This window comes from Papaver somniferum, chromosome 10 (genome assembly GCF_003573695.1).
Source record: "Papaver somniferum cultivar HN1 chromosome 10, ASM357369v1, whole genome shotgun sequence".
Lineage (NCBI taxonomy): Eukaryota > Viridiplantae > Streptophyta > Magnoliopsida > Ranunculales > Papaveraceae > Papaver > Papaver somniferum.
The window spans coordinates 71,454,258-71,472,585 of record NC_039367.1 but is presented as its reverse complement, the minus strand read 5'-3'; the positions used below and the strand labels follow the sequence as shown (position 1 = coordinate 71,472,585).

General features: G+C 36.4%; 1 protein-coding gene across 2 annotated transcripts; it reads right to left on the bottom strand.

The window, feature by feature from the left end:
* Window positions 1-656: 656 nt before the first annotated feature.
* On the bottom strand, window positions 657-4,314 carry LOC113319546 (protection of telomeres protein 1a). 2 transcript variants are annotated; one of them, XM_026567802.1, is made up of 10 exons: window positions 4,176-4,314; window positions 3,795-3,958; window positions 3,228-3,411; window positions 2,835-3,076; window positions 2,611-2,699; window positions 2,079-2,360; window positions 1,911-1,987; window positions 1,574-1,632; window positions 1,267-1,430; window positions 657-1,111 (listed from the first exon to the last, which is right to left on the bottom strand). In XM_026567802.1, the coding sequence occupies exons 1-10, from the start codon at window positions 4,300-4,302 to the stop codon at window positions 985-987; spliced, it is 1,515 nt and encodes a 504-aa protein (XP_026423587.1). In that variant the 5' UTR covers window positions 4,303-4,314; the 3' UTR covers window positions 657-984. The 2 variants fall into 2 exon arrangements, with proteins under 2 accessions (XP_026423587.1, XP_026423586.1); XM_026567801.1 differs by having other exon boundaries at window positions 1,272-1,430.
* Window positions 4,315-18,328: the final 14,014 nt, after the last annotated feature.

Sequence of the window (18,328 nt, the reverse complement as noted above, 5' to 3'; positions counted from 1 at the left end):
AAGAACACAGTCATAATCGGTTGATAAAACCAATACTAAACTACCGATTGTGAAAGGGCATATAGGTATTTTCCGACTATTAAGACATCCCATAACCATATCTATGGGTTGGGAATAAAAAAAGGCCCTAATTTATTTGGAGTCACCCATAAAAATGTTAGGATAATAAAGATGATTTCTGAAAGGACTAAACAGACTTGGGACCGCCTAAAAAAAGACCAAACTATATTTTTCCCTAAACATTCGCACCAAGTAATATGGACACGAAACTCACAAAGCTGCTAATTTATCGAGGCTTCACTTTATATAGAAATATTAGGACCGACATTATTTCAGTTTACCAGAAAACTGCTACATTGCTAACAAGGTTTGAGAATTGTGGAATCATATGCCACGAGCATCTTATCCACCAATTACTATTTACTTTGTTGAATATTTCATCTGCAGCTACAAAATTGCTGGGAAAAGGTGCAATACTTGATTACACAAGTGGCAAGAGTCATACTGCTCCAAGAACAATGAGAAATCAAATTACGCATCAGCTTTTACCTCTTTAATTATTTTTTTAATTAGATCAGGGACAAAATCAGCAAAGTAAAGCAATGTTGAGCCTGTTGACAGAATCACAGAAGGAAAATTACGAATATATTCAAGGTGATAACAAGTTTGGGTACTGGGTAGAACAACAAAGATAGACAAGTAGTGCTGAACTGCTAATTACAGAATTAAAAGGTTAGGCTTGTGTACAAAAAGGATTATGCTAATCTTTGTAAATACAGGTGTTGTCATGACTTCCCTCACAAAAAAGGAGATATATGGATGCGACCTCTACAAAAAACAAATGCCGATATGATGTCCATCTTCAATTACAAAAAAAATTAGGGCAGCTGGTCTGATCTTCAAGCTCCTATAAGACAAGCCTGGTGTGGAAGATCCTATAATTTCTAGTTGACCAGGGATTTGATTTGTCAACATAATAAGATTTTAAACAACATTGTACCCAAGGTGGATTTCTAAGAGTGGCCCCGTCATCTGTTTCACTGATCCCGAGAAGTCGGTTGCGCGCATTTGTAAGTACTTCCGGAGAGTGAAAACCATCAAAAAAGTTCTCCTGTCATGGATAGACACAAATACAGAAACAATGAACAATCCTAAAAAAAAAGTGGGCTATTTAGTGATGCATAAATTCTAATTATTTAGTTCAAGCAGGGCAGACAGGGTAGCGAGCAATGGATAGAAGTTTTTTAAGTGAAAAGAAAAATGGACCTTACCCCATCTTCAGCATAGATATAAGCGTGAATTCTTGCAGTTGGATCCTCTAGTGTGAACCTAACCATATACCTGTCTGAATCTTCTGGGGACCAGAATTTCTCGACCTGCCCAGGGCACATTGCTACAACCCGAACCACACATTTGAATTTTGATGTTACCTACAATGTAAAGTCTTACTAAATTTAGAAACTAGGCAATTTTTTATGTGGTGCATGAAAATGAAAAAATCAGAACAAACAACCTCAAACTTGATGAAAATCTATTTCTGTGTGAAACGCTTATAGAAAAGTAAATAGATCACCTCCTTGTAGGTGAGAACATCCATTAGTGTACAGTTTGGCACATTTTCGTGATTTATCTCTACAAAAAGAAGTAGTAAATCTGAGTTCAACGTATCAAGTCATAAGAAAATAGAGTGGCGTTGTTGTAGTTTCAATTGAGGTTGAGACTGAATGTAATCACTTCCTACGTGATCATGGATGGATGGCGTCTAACAGTGTGTGCTTCCCATACGGCACAGGTTACACGTAGTTATGTATAGAGCACCAAAATCCAACAATAAGATGTCATAAACTAAGAAAGGAAGTAGTGATTACCACACAAAGATACTAGATAATTAACCAAACTAAGAGTAATACCAGTGATATGAGATGGCCCAGGGAAAGCTGAATAGGGCATGCGACCAGAAACAGAAGATAAACGCTCCTCAGAAATCCTGTTGCATCAATAAATGAAACATCTAACACATTATAACTCCACAAGTAGCACAGCATATAAAAATTATACATTCTGATTACATTGATTACCGCTGCCGTTGTGTTACAGAACTGTCTTCATTGGACAAAATCCAGAGCTTTGTGGAAGATGTGCACTCACCATACCACAATCCAAATCGCGCTTTACAAAGAATGCAAAGAATCTTTACCCAAGTACCGCTGTTTGGTACCAGAGGACCACCTTCATTTTTTGTTTTAGCAGCCATCACCCTCATGATAGTTCCCACAGATGGAAACGTGCACAAGACCTCTCTTGGTAAAGGTAATTCTTCAAATTGCAGTGGAAACGGATTTTCCACTTCAGTACTCAGCCTGTGGTAGATAAATATTATTTATGTTTGGAGATGATAATAGTCGACCAAAAATAACGCTGTAACTAACATAACAAACTCATTTACTCCTTCAGTTTCTGCCCCTCGTTTACTATTATGAATAACAATGTAACTAACATAACATACGTAGATAACTTACCACTAAAGTCTGACTTGCAATACCTATGACTTAATAGGGAATAAAGTAACAGTCAATGAACAAAAACAAGATAACCTTGATATATACTTACACTGACTGACAAATTAATGGAGGAACATCAGTGCCATCCCATACATAGAGCATCTTCACACCTTTCGATAGTTCAGAAACATGAAGAATCTTTCCACCAGGAAAAGAAAGAAACTTTATAAATGTACATAAACTAAAAAAGAAGAAAGGCAAAAAGAAATCCATCTTGACAATAAACCCTAGCTTTGACAGGTGCAATATACCAAATACTGGTTAGAGAACTACCTTACATACTAAGTCAGAAGTCTGGTTTTCACTGATCTCCCTCAACAGCAATGGTTCTTTCAATCCTGAATCAAAAGTCGTTTTGTTCTTCATCTTCCCCAATAGTAATGATTCTCTCAATCCTGAATCAAAAGTCGCGTTGTTCTTCATCCCCCTCAACAGTAATGGTTTGTTCGACCCTAAATCAGTTTCTTTTTCCTTGATCTCCCTCAACGGTAATGAATCTAATGATTCATCCAATCCTAAAGCATGTAAAGTTTTTGAGTTTGACTAGTGATACAAAATAGAACTAACCACAAACTTGAAGTCAGTTTAGATATGTATTCCAATAAAAGAAGCTGGAAAAAAAAATGATAGCTATTAGTATAACTTAGTACATACATAAAACTATACCTGAATCAAGTTGAAAATCGAGCATCCATGTTCTGAGTCGTGACAAGGATTTCTTAAAATTACTAAGGCGAAAATTTGAAGAAGATTGATATGAAATTAAGCTTCTAGACTTTCCTGTAAACAAGGCAAATGAAGACCCCTTTTTTGAATACGATGCAAGAGTTATTCCATCATGAGTTTTCATCTGTACAAGACATATTGTTGGTTTCAAAACATATTAAGGACAAATGTAGATAGATTCAAATGTACATTAGGTAAATTTTCAATACTTAAGTACCACCACTAACAATGACAGTCTAGTGTGTGCTTCAACATCTCAACACCATCGCGAATATCAACCAATTGAATATATATAATATCGTCCATAACTATTTCTGAAACTTAACAAATAAAGGGATGATTTAGATGATTTCTATTGTCACATTCGCTCAAATGCATCATTAGGTAGAAGCAGAAGACATGCAACTAAAACATGAAGCAAATACTATTGCATTGGAAAAAAAATTCCCTACAAGAGCATATTTAATCGAACAATATGGGACTAAAAATAAAAGGCAAGGAAAATACCAAAACTTGAGAAAAACATATGATATCTCCAACTGAGTTGATCTGCGGCAGGTCTTCTATGCTTGTAGCAAACATATTCACCACAAGACCATAAAACTTTCTTGTCTTAGCCGAATCATAAATGTGATAAGACTCATCCATAATTTTGAGTGTGCAGAAATAATCTGAGTCAAAATGAAATAAAATGGTCGTTATCAAGAATGGTAATAGAATTAGGTATCTATTTGCCCTTATACTAAGACATGTTACTGATCTCAACCCTCCTCCTCTTAGTCTATTGATCAGCCAACATGTTGTTATATACCAAAAACAAGAATGACCTAAATATACATTTATTAAAAAAAAAATCAATCAAAATTTGGGTTTGTGAAGAAACTTTACCAGTTCCTTTACTTTTTTGAGGAGTTCCAAACTCAGAAATCATACCGATGAGATTAACTTTTTGATTAATGGCTAATATTGCATCTCTAATAGGAAGAAAACATTTATCATCTTCAAAACTAGTCATACTATATATCTCTCTTCCTTTCTCTCTCTCTCTCTCTCTGAAAGTGAAACGCAGTTAGCATAGACAGGTTGGAGACTCAGTTGTACTCTTCTTGGTTAATTACACTAGCTACCCCTATTAGGTTCCTAAAACGGGGGCAAAGACTAAGGGGCTTACTAGTCAATTAAGTAGGTTGAAAGACCCTCGGTTCCGCATTATTACGATGCGACTGTAGGGTCCTGTATTTTCCCGCCAATTCTGTACTTCGGTTTTTTAACCCCTTTGTTTGCCTTTTTTTTTTTTTTTCCGAAAATGATTTATTCACCGAAGAATTTGCAACGCATTCTCACCGTATGAGAGGATGGATGGGGTCCACTTCTGCCCCATCCCTGTCCCAAGCACCGAACGCTATCCTGAGTCCGTGCGATCTCCCTCGATGTATTCACGGTGCAAATTCATCGGTGGATCTAGCAAGACTATTTTTTTTTGTCGATTACATGGAAGTGTGGGCCTACACTATCTCCCGAATCTTTCATTTTCTTTTTCTATGATGATTACTCGGTGGTAATTACATGTTGGAACGTCTGTATTGCCATTAAAGTTCTAAAATAGTTTTTGGCCGTTGGCATTTGACCAGAATCAAGATACTAAAGAATTTGTGCATCACCGTTTCCTTTATTTTTATGAGATGAAGATCAACCAACCAATCAACTTAGTTTTTCCTTTTTGATTGGCTCAGCTTTTTTGCTATTTAGGAAACACGATTTGATTAAATCTGTTCAAACCAACACACAATAGTGGCTGTATTTCTGGAATTCTTTTTTATTCCTCCACCATCTATGTTGCAACCTCTTATTCAACCAATGAGTTTGCATCCACCACCCCAAACTACCAATCCGTTTATCAACACACCTGAAAAAACAAATATCACTCAACAATAGATTTGTCCAAACCTGCAACACACCCACTCGGAAAGTTCGAATTCAAAGATAAACAAAAAAAAGAGTTAAAAGCAAAACTTTACATCAAGAATCATCTCAAACTTTCTTCTCTACAATATCCACTTTGAGTTCTGATTCACCTATTTTTAACAAATCTTACCCAAATCAAAGACCTTTCCAAAAGCAATCTTCAGTTCATTATTGCTAGAAGATTAAAAATCAAACAACCACTTCAAAACCCTCAACCAACCAAACCCCTCAAGCAGTTTTACTCAAACAACGGAAAGAGGTTGAAACTCCGATTTTTCAACTAACTGAAAGAATGCAGAACCTCATGCAAGACCACAATGAACACTGCTTAGCGATCAAGATGTTGGGAAGAAATGTGAGGTTTTAACAACCTCAAGCAAGCTCTAAACAGAAGATGGTTCCCATTTCGTTTTCATCACATACATACAACTTCAACCCATCAGGTATTAAGGTAGCTATGAAACACAAAGAAGATAAGATGCATATTCTTAGCAACCATCCATGGACGATTGTAAACCAGGTTATTTTGGTAGAGGACTGGAATATTTTTGAAGACAACCCTTTGTTTCAAGTTTGCACCGTTCTGGATGTAACTACTCAACTTACCTGGTTTGTTTGCTGATGAGAAAACAATATATGAGTTGATAGAAATGTCAGGAACCAGAACGGTTCTGCAACTAAACCTAACGAGTTCACCACCAAGAGCATATATCATGGTGGACTTATCCAAACCATTTATGCCTTGTGTGATGCTTAATATTGGAAAAGGAGTTTGGATTTAATTCTCTTATGAAAATATCCCATCACTATGTTTCTTGTGTGTTTTTCCAGGTCATGTCTTCAACGACTGCACAAACTTCATTGGTATTGAACAAGCTATGAAGAACATCACCTTCACCAACTATCATTATGGGAGATTGAATTCAAAAATGAAATCTTTCATCACAAAGTCACAAAGAATATCTCACATGCAAGCAATCTACAATTCAAACTTTCATGAAGGGGAAGCTTCAACAAAAAAACTCAGGGCATATGGAGAAACGGGATAAGCAAGTTCTACATCAACTAAGCTCGAAACAACCGGTAGGAAACTCTCCGGCAACTACACACGCCACAATCAGGGTTTCCGATCCAGCACCCATCAACTCAGTACCAACCCACCTGGATGAGGAAATGACTCGTCGATGATTATCTTGGAACTCTATTAAAGAACAAAACAAGACTGACAAATAAACTGAAGCAAGGGAGACACCACAGCCAATAAAACAGAACACCAAAGAGAGTTCCCATGCAACCGCTACAGACCTTGTCAGGAATGTCGTAGAAAAGTAATCTACTATGAGACCTCAACATGACACATCAGCAACACCACGTGATACTCCATCTAGATTCACATCACATATGGCAGAATACATCATCCACAACCAAACGTACGACAGAAGTCATCTAAATGGAAAGAAAAGGTAGGCCAACATGATGCCCGAGAAAATATGTCTCCAGCAGAAACCTATAACACAACTAACCTTCTGCAACCCAATCTTCTGCGTCGATTTCGTATCCAAACTCGAAACCGTGCTCGAAACCAGGTTTCAATAGAATGAGATATTTTTTCACTCTGAAATACATAGACATGTATATTAGACACTTTCTTGCAACGCAGTGATGCAAAGGCCAACCTGCTGGTACACAACATCAACGGCGAATCAGAGGTAATTGTAACTCACAATGCGGAACCAGGGGAAAGACACCAACCACTTTGACCACTGAGGAATTACAAAAGGAGAACATACAAGCACCCATCAAAACTACCAGCTCATTTGGCCATTCCATCTACACCATATTTCGCAGCTCAGCCACCACCGGCAAAGACAAGGAAGTATGTATCCATTGCGGAGTTAGAACAATATGTTGATAGAGACAAAAGTCCAGCATTTGAGATCCCAACAACAAGAGCAAGAAAACCAAGAAGTTACAGGACTCTGACATAATCTCAAGCAAAACAAACAACAGCTAATATCCCACCAAAGACACTTGATACAACAACCACTGCTTCCACCACCAATTTCAGGACACATAACAACAGAGGTACAAAACCTTCTTGAAAGCTTTCCGTAGATAACGATATTGCAGCAACAGAGTCACTAAATGCATTGCGAGATGTTAGCTCGCACCGACACTCGCACCAACCATGAGTTGCTTAGCTTGGATTTCATAGTTTGTATTTTGTACCTTATACAGGACATCGAGGTGGCCTTTGCTTGATGTGGACATCCCACCTCGATATCTCTGTTTTAGTAGTTAATCAAAGTATTTTGCATGTTTACATTCTTCCAACTAGATCACAATCAACATAACCATGGTTCTTCACCGAAATTTATGTTCCTCTACAACCGGTTGCAAGATGGGATTTATGGCGAAACTTCAACAATATCATCAGAACCTCAGACATCCCATGGATACTCATGAGAGATTTCAATTAAATAATTGCACAACACGAAGAAAGAAAAAAATAAGATATGAAAAACGATCAAATAAAGCACTTGAACAACTTCATCAACAATTTTGCACTTACCGACCTAGGATTCCAAGGCGATCCTACACTTGGACAAACGGACAAGTCGATGCTTCCTTTATCATGGAAAGATAGGATAGGGGAATGGCAAATCAACAATGGCTTGATTCACATCCTCGTGTTATAATAAGACATCTACCAAGAATTGGTTCAGACCATGCTCTATTAATGTTGTTATAAGAAAAATCCATGTCGAGAAGGACTTCACCAAATTTTCGCATGGAACATCTATGGTTTTTCCACCCACAAATGAAATAAGTCGTTCTCACTGCATGGCAACAAAATAACGACCAGGATTTGGCACGTAACCTACAACTCAAAATGAATGATATTGATACAGCTTTACAGCTCTGGTGTAAACACACCTTTAGTCACTTACCAGAACTAATGAAAGAAATTGAGTTCCAAAAACAGCTGGCACAATCCAAATGTGCATCTTCACATGGAGCTGAACTCCTTTCTTGGCTACAATATGAGAGAGAGAGAGAGAGAGAGAGAGACATGTAACTCACATCTGATGCTACAATACTACCATGAAATGTATTGGAAACAAAAATCAAGAATAGATTGGTTGAAAAATGGATACCTAAATACCAGGTTCTTTCACACAAAAGCAACTATCAATCGAAAATCAACCATTTACATCAGCTTCAAGATGAAAATAATGTTTGGGTGGACAACCAACGGCAAATAGCAAATATGATTATGAAGCATTTTGAACATCACTATAATGCACCATCAACTGTGATCGATATGGACTTGTTCAATAATCTTGCTCTAAGAATATCTGATAGCCAGTGCAGGAAGTTGAATAAATAGCCAACCAATGAGGAAATTCACAAAGAACTTCTCAGAAATTGGATCAGAAAAAATCCCCAGGGCCAGATGGATATACAAGTAAGTTTTTCAAGATTTATTTAGACACAACAAGCCCGCAAATTATTGATCTTGTGCAAAACTTCTTTGAAAAGGCAGAACTAGTAAATACATACAACCACATAAACATCACCTTGATCCCCGAAACATAAAACTCAAACAAACCAAAGGATTTTAGGCCAATTGGACTTTATAATATATAAAGTCATCTCGAAACTATTAATCAATCGACTAAGACCATTACTACAACACATGATCTTCCCATACCAAAATGCCTTATTCCAAACAGAATAATACATGACAACATTGCCATAGCCAAAAAAAAAAATCCACCATATAAGAACAACAACAAAAAAAAAAATCCCAAAATTGCCTTCAAACTGGACATTCAGAAGGCATATCATAGTCTTGACCGGGGATTTGTGAAACGATCTTTATATTCTCTAAGGTTTCGAGGAAAATTCATAGAATATGTCATGATTTGTATAACCTCAGTCACATACTCGGTTAATGTGAATGGCACACCACAGGAACCCATCCAACCATAGAGGGGACAACGGCAGGACGACCCCCTATCACCATACATTTTCATTCTTTGTGCAGAAATTCTATCTACTAATCTGGTAAAACTTGAGCATCAAGGGAAACTGGAGGGCTTAAGCATCTCCACAAAGACACAACCAATAATACTCCACTTGATTATGCTGATGACCTACTCATAACCTGCTCATCTGATCAAAATCATGTGATAACCTCAACAACATTTTATACTTCTACTCCACATTTGCTGGCCAGACAATCAGCACCTATAAATCGGTACTTATCCACCACCCATAAACAACACAAGCAGTGAAATATTGGCTAGAAAACACATTCAGCATACCTGAAAAAGAGGGGGTCTAACAACCACACCCAATATTTCGCTTAGCAATTTGTATGGACTAACTCCAATATACTTTCAAGAGAATCAACTAGACAATCAGACTCAATCTTAAGAAAAGTATATCTAAGAGTTATATCTCGGTTTCTTAATGTAATCACCAAATCAAACAGATAGAAACCCGTGAGCCTAATTATTATAAGAAACAACTTGGACGGTATCAAAAACCAATATCCAAGTGTCAATCAATTTTAATCAACAACCAAAGGTTGGATTCACAATTGATTGAGCTCACGCACAACCTGTGATATTTCAATTATATAGAAAATATAACGCGAAAAGGAAATAACACAGACACCAAAAATTTTGTTAACGAGGAAACCGCAAATGCAGAAAAACCCCGGGACCTAGTCCAGATTTGAACACCACACTGTATTAAGCCGCTACAAACATTAGCCTACTCCAAGTTAACTTCGGACTGGAATGTAATTGAGCCCTAACCAATCTCACACTAATCAAGGTAAAGTCGCGTTCCTTACACCTATAGAACCACATCGGATTCTGCCCACTTGATTCCCTTAGCTGATCTCATCCACAACTAAGAGTTGCTACGACCCAAAGTCGAAGACTTGATAAACCAATTTGTCTCACACAGAAAAGTCTATCAGTTTTGTTTCGCTTTTGATAAATCAAGGTGAACAGGAACCAATTGATATACTAAACTTATATTCCCGAAGAACATCCTAGAAATATCAATCACCTCACAATAATCTTAATCGTATGGTAGCGAAACAAGATATTGTGGAATCACAAACGATGGACGAAGATGTTTGTGACTACTTTTTATCTTGCCTGTCGGAGATTAAATCTCGAGCAAATCTTATAAAAGATAGTACTCAATCACGATAGAAAACAGGAATATCAGAACACGTAACTACATAGAAAATAGTTGGGCCTGGCTTCACAATCCCAATGAAGTCTTCAAGTCGTTAACCTACAGGGTTTTGGAAAAACCTAAGGTTAAAGGAGAATCGATTGTAGTCGCAACTAGTATCACATAGGAGGTGTGGGGATTAGGTTTCCCAGTTGCTAGAGTTCTCCTTTATATAGTCTTCAAATCAGGGTTTGCAATCAATGTTACCTTGGTAACAAAGCATTCAATATTCACCGTTAGATGAAAACCTGATTAGACTCAAGCTAATATCTTTCAACTGTTAGATCGAACTTAGCTTGTTACATACAAATGAAAAGTGATTTCATTTAGATATGAGTAACCATACCTAAATGTGTACACTTGTTGGCTCAACAATAATTAACCGAAGTTAGCCATATGAACACTTTCATATCAACCATAATCATCTTAACCATAACTAGTTCGCATGACTCAAATGAAACTAGTTCTAGAGTTGTTCAATTGTTTATATTCTCATAGAAGTATGCAAGACACAATTGAAACAAAATCGATTTTGATTCACTAGAATCAATTCATGAACATTATAGCCACGGTTTGCAAAAGATTGCATTCTTTATTATGTAAATGTATTAGTTCATGAACAAACCGATTTTAGAACATAACCTACTCAAGTATGCAAACGGGTACGCATACCTAAGTAGCCGGACTTGGAATGTGTTCTCCAGTATGCAAACGGGTATGCATACTGTCGTACACTTCCAAGCTTCAGTTGAATCCAGTACGCGTATAGTACGCATACTATAGTACCCGGACTTCAACTGATTTCGTTAGTACACGCACAAGTACGCATACTCTAGCTCCCGGACTTTACCTGACCTCGCCAGTATGCATACGGGTGTTCATACTACATTCCGGTCTTGGATAAACACATATGCAAGTATGCATACTGTGCTCATAATCCAATTATGGTTAAGTGTTCTAAACTATCATTTCAATCATTGAAACATTCTTAGAAGACGGCAATAGTTGTCTCACACAAACTATTAGCTTCGAAGCAATTTTCAAGTGACCAAATGATCAATACGAAACATTCCGAGTCTACATCAAATGACTGTCTCACACAAATCATGTGAGATGTTACAAGGCGATTTTCACATGATCATCTTTTGACTTTCGTGAAGAATATAATAAGAACTTGGTTAAATCGAAAGCATACCAACACATATTTCGAGAAATATGTAAGCGAGTTAAACTCAGCTCGAAATATCAAATGTGTATAATCGAAGTCTATACATCTATACGAATTTTGTCTCAAATAGGAGATAGAGTAGATAGACTTTTGAGTGATAGATGAGTTCAAGTCTCCACATACCTTTTGTTGATGAAGTTCCACAAGCTCCCCTTGGTAGTTCTTCGTCTTTAGTCGATGAATGTCGTGAAGTCTAATGCTCAACTACACTTTTTATCCTAATCCAAGACTTAGCTATAAGTAGACTATAAATCAAGACTTATAGTTTTGGCAACTAAACTTGACAACAAGCTTGAGATACCAACGCTTGCGAGTTCGACCGAGCAGTGCTATAACAATCTCTCCCTTTGTCAATTTTAATGACAAAACTATTAATACATATGGATTATAAAATAAATAAACTTTGTAGCTTCTCATCCAAATGCTTGATTTCCTTGGTTCTTCAACATTACTCGAAATCTTCGTCACTTCCAAGTATTCCAGTGATTCTGAACGTGTTCAACTCAGCATCATAGTTGTTGAAGATCCGTAGCTATAACAATGAGAAAACAGTAGCTCTCAATCATTGTTATACAGTGTCATAGTATTATTACACAACATCAAAGTCCAATTGTACCCCAACTTTGACAACAATACTATGGTGATATATATCACTCCCCCTTAGTCAATGCTTCATCTCATATGAAAACCACTCCCCCTTACATAATGATCCGTAAACCATATATATTTGTAGTGTGAACTACACATTAATTCTCCCCCTTTTTATCAATAAAAATTGGCAAAGGTACGAAAACTAGTGGGATCATAATGAAATTCACATAGAGATAATTCATGACTAAAAGAGAACATATCAACTTTGTTTCAATGATTTCACATAGCCGAAACTTAGTGTATTCATCAAGGAGTTTATAAAGATACAAGAAAATTAACTCCTACAAGAAAATTATAAGGAGTTTAGTATTGTTTTATTTCCATAAAAAAGTGTACCTTTTATTGAAAGGATTTACTTTTTTTGTACAACATACTTATACTTATTTAAGTATTAATAAAGTTAATAGATACCTACTCAAATATCTAACCTTGAGTGATATAAAATTTAAATATTAGGGGGCGGATGTAGCCAAGTGGATCAAGGCAGTGGATTGTGAATCCACCACGCGCGGGTTCAATTCCCGTCGTTCGCCCATAATCTCTATTTAATTATAGAGAGCTATATACTTATGTTGAGCTTTTCAATTTTTCCTAATAAATGATTAGCAACAAAATGATTTTTTTTTAGTGAACGTGTCACAACTAATTACTCCTATCTTTTTTTCTTTTGTAAAGACGAAGAAACATATTCTCGATTTTCTCTCCTATTTAGTACGTCGACGAAGAATCAAACCAGCACAGAAAACCGCCTTTATATTGGGTGGTTTGGTGTTTTGATGATCCCTACCTTATTGACTGCAACTTCTGTATTTATTATCGCCTTCATTGCTGCTCCTCCAGTAGATATTGATGGTATTCGTGAACCTGTTTCTGGGTCTCTACTTTATGGAAACAATATCATCTCTGGTGCCATTATTCCTACTTCTGCAGCTACCGGGTTGCATTTTTACCCGATCTGGGAAGCGGCTTCTGTTGATGAATGGTTATACAATGGTGGTCCGCACTCCCCACAAAGATTTGGCAATTAAGCACAAGTTCAATTAAGAACTCTCCCCCATAAAATGTCATTCCCGAAAGAACAACAAGAGCGACCTTACTTTCACAAGAAAAGAAGGATTTCTTTGGACATTAACAAATCAAATGAAACATGAATTTGTATCCAAATACTCAATTAAATTAACCACAAGAGAACCCATGATTAATTTAATCGGAAATGCTAAACATAAGAACTTACGGAGCCACATAATACTTTCACATAGAAGTGGATCAGGGAAAGATCAATACTGCGGAATATTCAAAGATTCATTCTATTTTTCATCAATATTTGCATAAAGACATATAATAGACTTAATCTTTGCAATCAAAAGTTCATCCTATCTTCATCAATATTTGCGTAATGACATAATAGGCTTAAATTTTGACATATATGGGACAATCATAATTCACGGACGCAAACACAGTATCCCATAACAAGTTGCAATATACAAAACCATAAAGATCAATATTACAAAATCATCTTCCAAATAAACTTTAGAATTTAAATAAATAAATCTAAAAACATTGCAAGATGAAAATCGTTGGCAATAGCTATGTGTACTCACAATAATTGTTATTCCAAACCCTAGTTATCCTTCTTAAAACATAAGAATAAATTCTCATAAGAAGTTTCCTAAACAAAATAAAGACAATATCCTTTATTTGTTGAATCTCCTGTCTTGTTTCCTTCAACTCTTCAAGAACCCCAGAAAACTTCTATAGATTAGAAGGAACAGCTCTTGGTTTCCTCACATTCCTCCTTTTTCTTTTCAAAGTTGAAGGTACAGGAGATTTATATTTTTCCTTCATGATTGATGGCTTAACAATCATATTGACATCTTTTCCATCAGAAGACATAATGCTTGGATTCTCCATACCAGTATGAGATTGTGAGAAGAATTCACAAATCAGACTCAACAAGCAATCTTGTGATAAAAAAAAGTTTTTTATTTTTCAAAGAAGGAAAAGGAATGTAGGGTTACGGAACCTTTATACACTAAAAGGATTCACGTACGCACAACTCACAACCCTAAGGAAGGCATAATTGTCGATTTTAACCCTCTTTTTATTGATCAAACAGAGAAAGCCCTTTCAATATCAATTAGATATGAAAAGATGGAAGAATTCCAAACCGGCTAAAACGAAACCAAAAAACAAAAAAAACAAAACAAAAATAGTTCCCCCTTTTTTTTCTTAAAGCCTGGAGTGTGCAAACCCTTGTCTCTTTTGAACCAGGCACATGAGACAAGAGACACAACCAACACATTTAAGTTACGCTGGGGTGAACAATGATCTGTCCATCATAACCTTCTTGAACAGAATTCTTAGAATCGTGTTTCACAGACTGTTTAGACCGTATTATTTTCTCTAGTGGTCTAATTTTTTCTTTGGAAATTAACTTCTTCGGAGAAGAGATGGGATTACATACCTCAGACGACTTCTGAACAAGTTTGAGCTTGTTTGCTAATCGATTTTCTCTTCGTTGAAGTTTATTGACATATCTTATCTTATGTTTGTACTTGAAACATTTGGAGAGTTCATGACCCTTGAGAGTACAATAAGAACATGTCAATATGGACGATGGTTCAGACATCATAGTTGTGCAGGCTGCTAGAAAAACGGTAGAACCTGAAAAATTAGAAATAGAATTTCCAGTAGACAAAGAGAAATCCATTTTGTTCACCAAAGTGATCGAAGTTTCTCCCGGAAGAATATCGAGGTTTATGTACGTATTGCTACAATTATCAAAATCAATATTTTCACAGAGGAGTGCAACACTTGATTTTTCGTCTTCATTAGAATCATAGTGATCAGACATTTCATCAAGAGTTGCAGCAAGACCTTTGTTTCCAGTGTATTTTCTAGGATTCAGACACTCATTTGCAAAATGACCAAAACCTTTAAACTTGAAGCATTGGGGCATGTCCTCGTCATCAGTATCGTCGGTATCCCTATTTTTAGGAGGAACACAATTATGAGGTTTGACTGATGACTTAGGTTTATCTCTAGCGAACCGTTTACTTCTCTTCAAAAGAATATCACTAAACTGTCTTGTGATCAAAGAGACCGACTTGTCAAGATCTTCATATGATGAATCAATCTCAGAAGGATCATCTTCAGAGATGCCAACACTTTTACTTTTATCAAGTAGTTTAGTGTTCTTTTTTGCTTTAAAAGCAATATCCTTTCCAGATTTGGATACATGCTCATGATCAAAGATATTTAACTTCCCAACAAGAGTATTTCTGGAAAGCGTATCAAGGTTATTTCCTTCAACGATGGCATGTTTCTTAGAATTGTATCTTGATGGCAATGATCTGAGAATTTTCATCACAATGTCCTTTTCAGGAATAGTCTTACCCAACGCAAAAGATGCATTAACAATTTTAGACACTTTGTGATTAAACTCATCAAATGAATCTTCATCTGACATACGAAGGTTTTTCCAATCAGAATTTAGGTTTTGAAGCCTAGCTTCTTTTTCACAGGTATTCCCTTCAAATACGGTTTCTAAGATATCCCACGCATCTTTAGATCGAGTGCACATAGTCACTTGGTGCTGAAGATCTGGGGTAATGGCATGGATGATTGCATTCAATCCATCAGAATTTTGCTTTGCAACAAGATCTCGACAGCATCATAATCGCTGATATCCTTTAGAACAGTTACATCGCCTGCTGTAACAACCGTAGGAATATAGTCATTAACAACATAAACCCATGATTGAAAATCACGCGCTTGAAGAAAGGCACACATAAAAAATTTCCACCATAAGTAATTCGAGCCATCGAAGACTGGCATTACGTTTATAGAGATAACACTTTTGTCCATAGAGTCAGATCGCTACAAACACATACTTATAAAGTCTTAAACGTGTTTGCCTGCTCTGATACCAATTGAAAAAGAGGGGGTCTAACAACCACACCCAATATTTCGCATAGCAATCTGTATGGACTTACTCCGATATACTTTCAAGAGAATCAATTAGGCAGTCAGACTCAATCGTAAGAAAAGTATATCAAAGACTTATATCTTTGTTTCTTAATTAATGTAATCAGCAAATCAAAGAGATATAAATCCTTGAGCCTGATTATTATAAGAAATAACTTGAACGATATCAAAAACCAATATCCAAGTGTCAATCAATTTTAATCAACAACCAAAGGTTGTATTCACAATTAATTGAGCTTACGCACAACCTGTGATATTTCAGTTACATATAAAATATAATGCGGAAAAAGAAATAACACAGACACCAGACGTTTTGTTAACGAGGAAATCGCAAATGCAGAAAAATCCCGGGATCTAGTCGAGATTTGAACACCACACTGTATTAAACCGCTACAGACACTAGCCTACTCCAAGTTAACTTTAGACTGGAATGTAGTTGAGCCCTAACCAATCTCACATTGATCAAGGTACAGTCGCGTTCCTTACGCCTCTAGAACCATTCTGGATTCTGCGCACTTGATTCCCTTAGCTGATCTCACCTACAACTAAGAGTTGCTACGACCCAAAGTCGAAGACTTGATAAACCAATCTGTCTCACACAGAAAAGTCTATTGAATAGATAAATATGTCTCCCACAGATATACATATGAGTTTTGTTCTGTATTTTGATAAATCAAGGTGAACAAGAACCAATTGATATACCTGACTTATATTCCCGAAGAACAGCCTAGAAATATCAATCACCTCACAATAATCTTAATCGTATGGTAGCGAAACAAGATATTGTGGAATCACAAAGGATGAGACGAAGATGTTGGTGACTACTTTTTATCTTGCCTATCGGAGATTAAATCTCGAGAAAATCTTAGAGAAGATAGTACTCAATCACGATAGAAAACAGCAAAATCAGAACACACAACTACAGAGAAAATAGTTGGGTCTGACTTCACAATCCCAATGAAGTCTTCAAGTCGTTAACCTACTGGGTTTTAAAAAAACCTAAGGTTAAAGGAGAATCGACTCTAGTCACAACTAGTATCACACATGAGGTGTGAGGATTAGGTTTCCCAGTTGCTAGAGTTATCCTTTATATAGTCTTCACATCAGGGTTTGCAATCAATGTTACCTTGTTAACAAAGCATTCAATATTCACCGTTAGATGAAAACCTGATTAGACTCAAGCTAATATATTTCAACTGTTAGATCGAACTTAGCTTGTTACACACAAATGAAAAGTGACTTCATTTAGATATGAGTAACCGTACCTAAACGTGAACACCTTTGTTGGGTCAACAATAGTTAACCGAAGTTAGCCATATGAGCACTTTAATATCAACCATATTCATCTTAACCATAACTAGTTCAAATGACTCAAATGAAACTAGTTCTACAGTTGTTCAATTGTTTATATTCTCATAGAAGTATACAAGACACAATTGAAGCAAAAACAATTTTGATTCACTCGAATCAATTCATGAACATTATAGCCACAGTTTGCAAAAGATTGCATTCCTTATTATATAAATTTATTAGTTCATGAACAAACCGATTTTAGAACATAACCTACTCAAGTATGCAAATGGGTACGAATACCTAAGTAGACGGACTTGGACTGTGTTTGCCAGCATGCAAACGGGTACGCATACTGTCGTACTCTTCCAAGTTTCAGTTGAATCCAGTATGCGTACTGGTACGCATACTATAGTACCCAGACTTCAACTGATTTCGCCAGTATGCGTACAGTTATGCATAATCTAGCTCCCAGACTTTACCTGACCTCGCCAGTACGCATACGGGTATGTATACTATATTCCGGTCTTGGATCAACACATATGCAAGTACGCATATTGTGCTCATAATCCAATTATGGTTAAGTGTTCTAAACCCTCATTTCAATCATTGAAACATTCTTAGAAGACGACAATAGCTGTCTCACACAAACTATTAG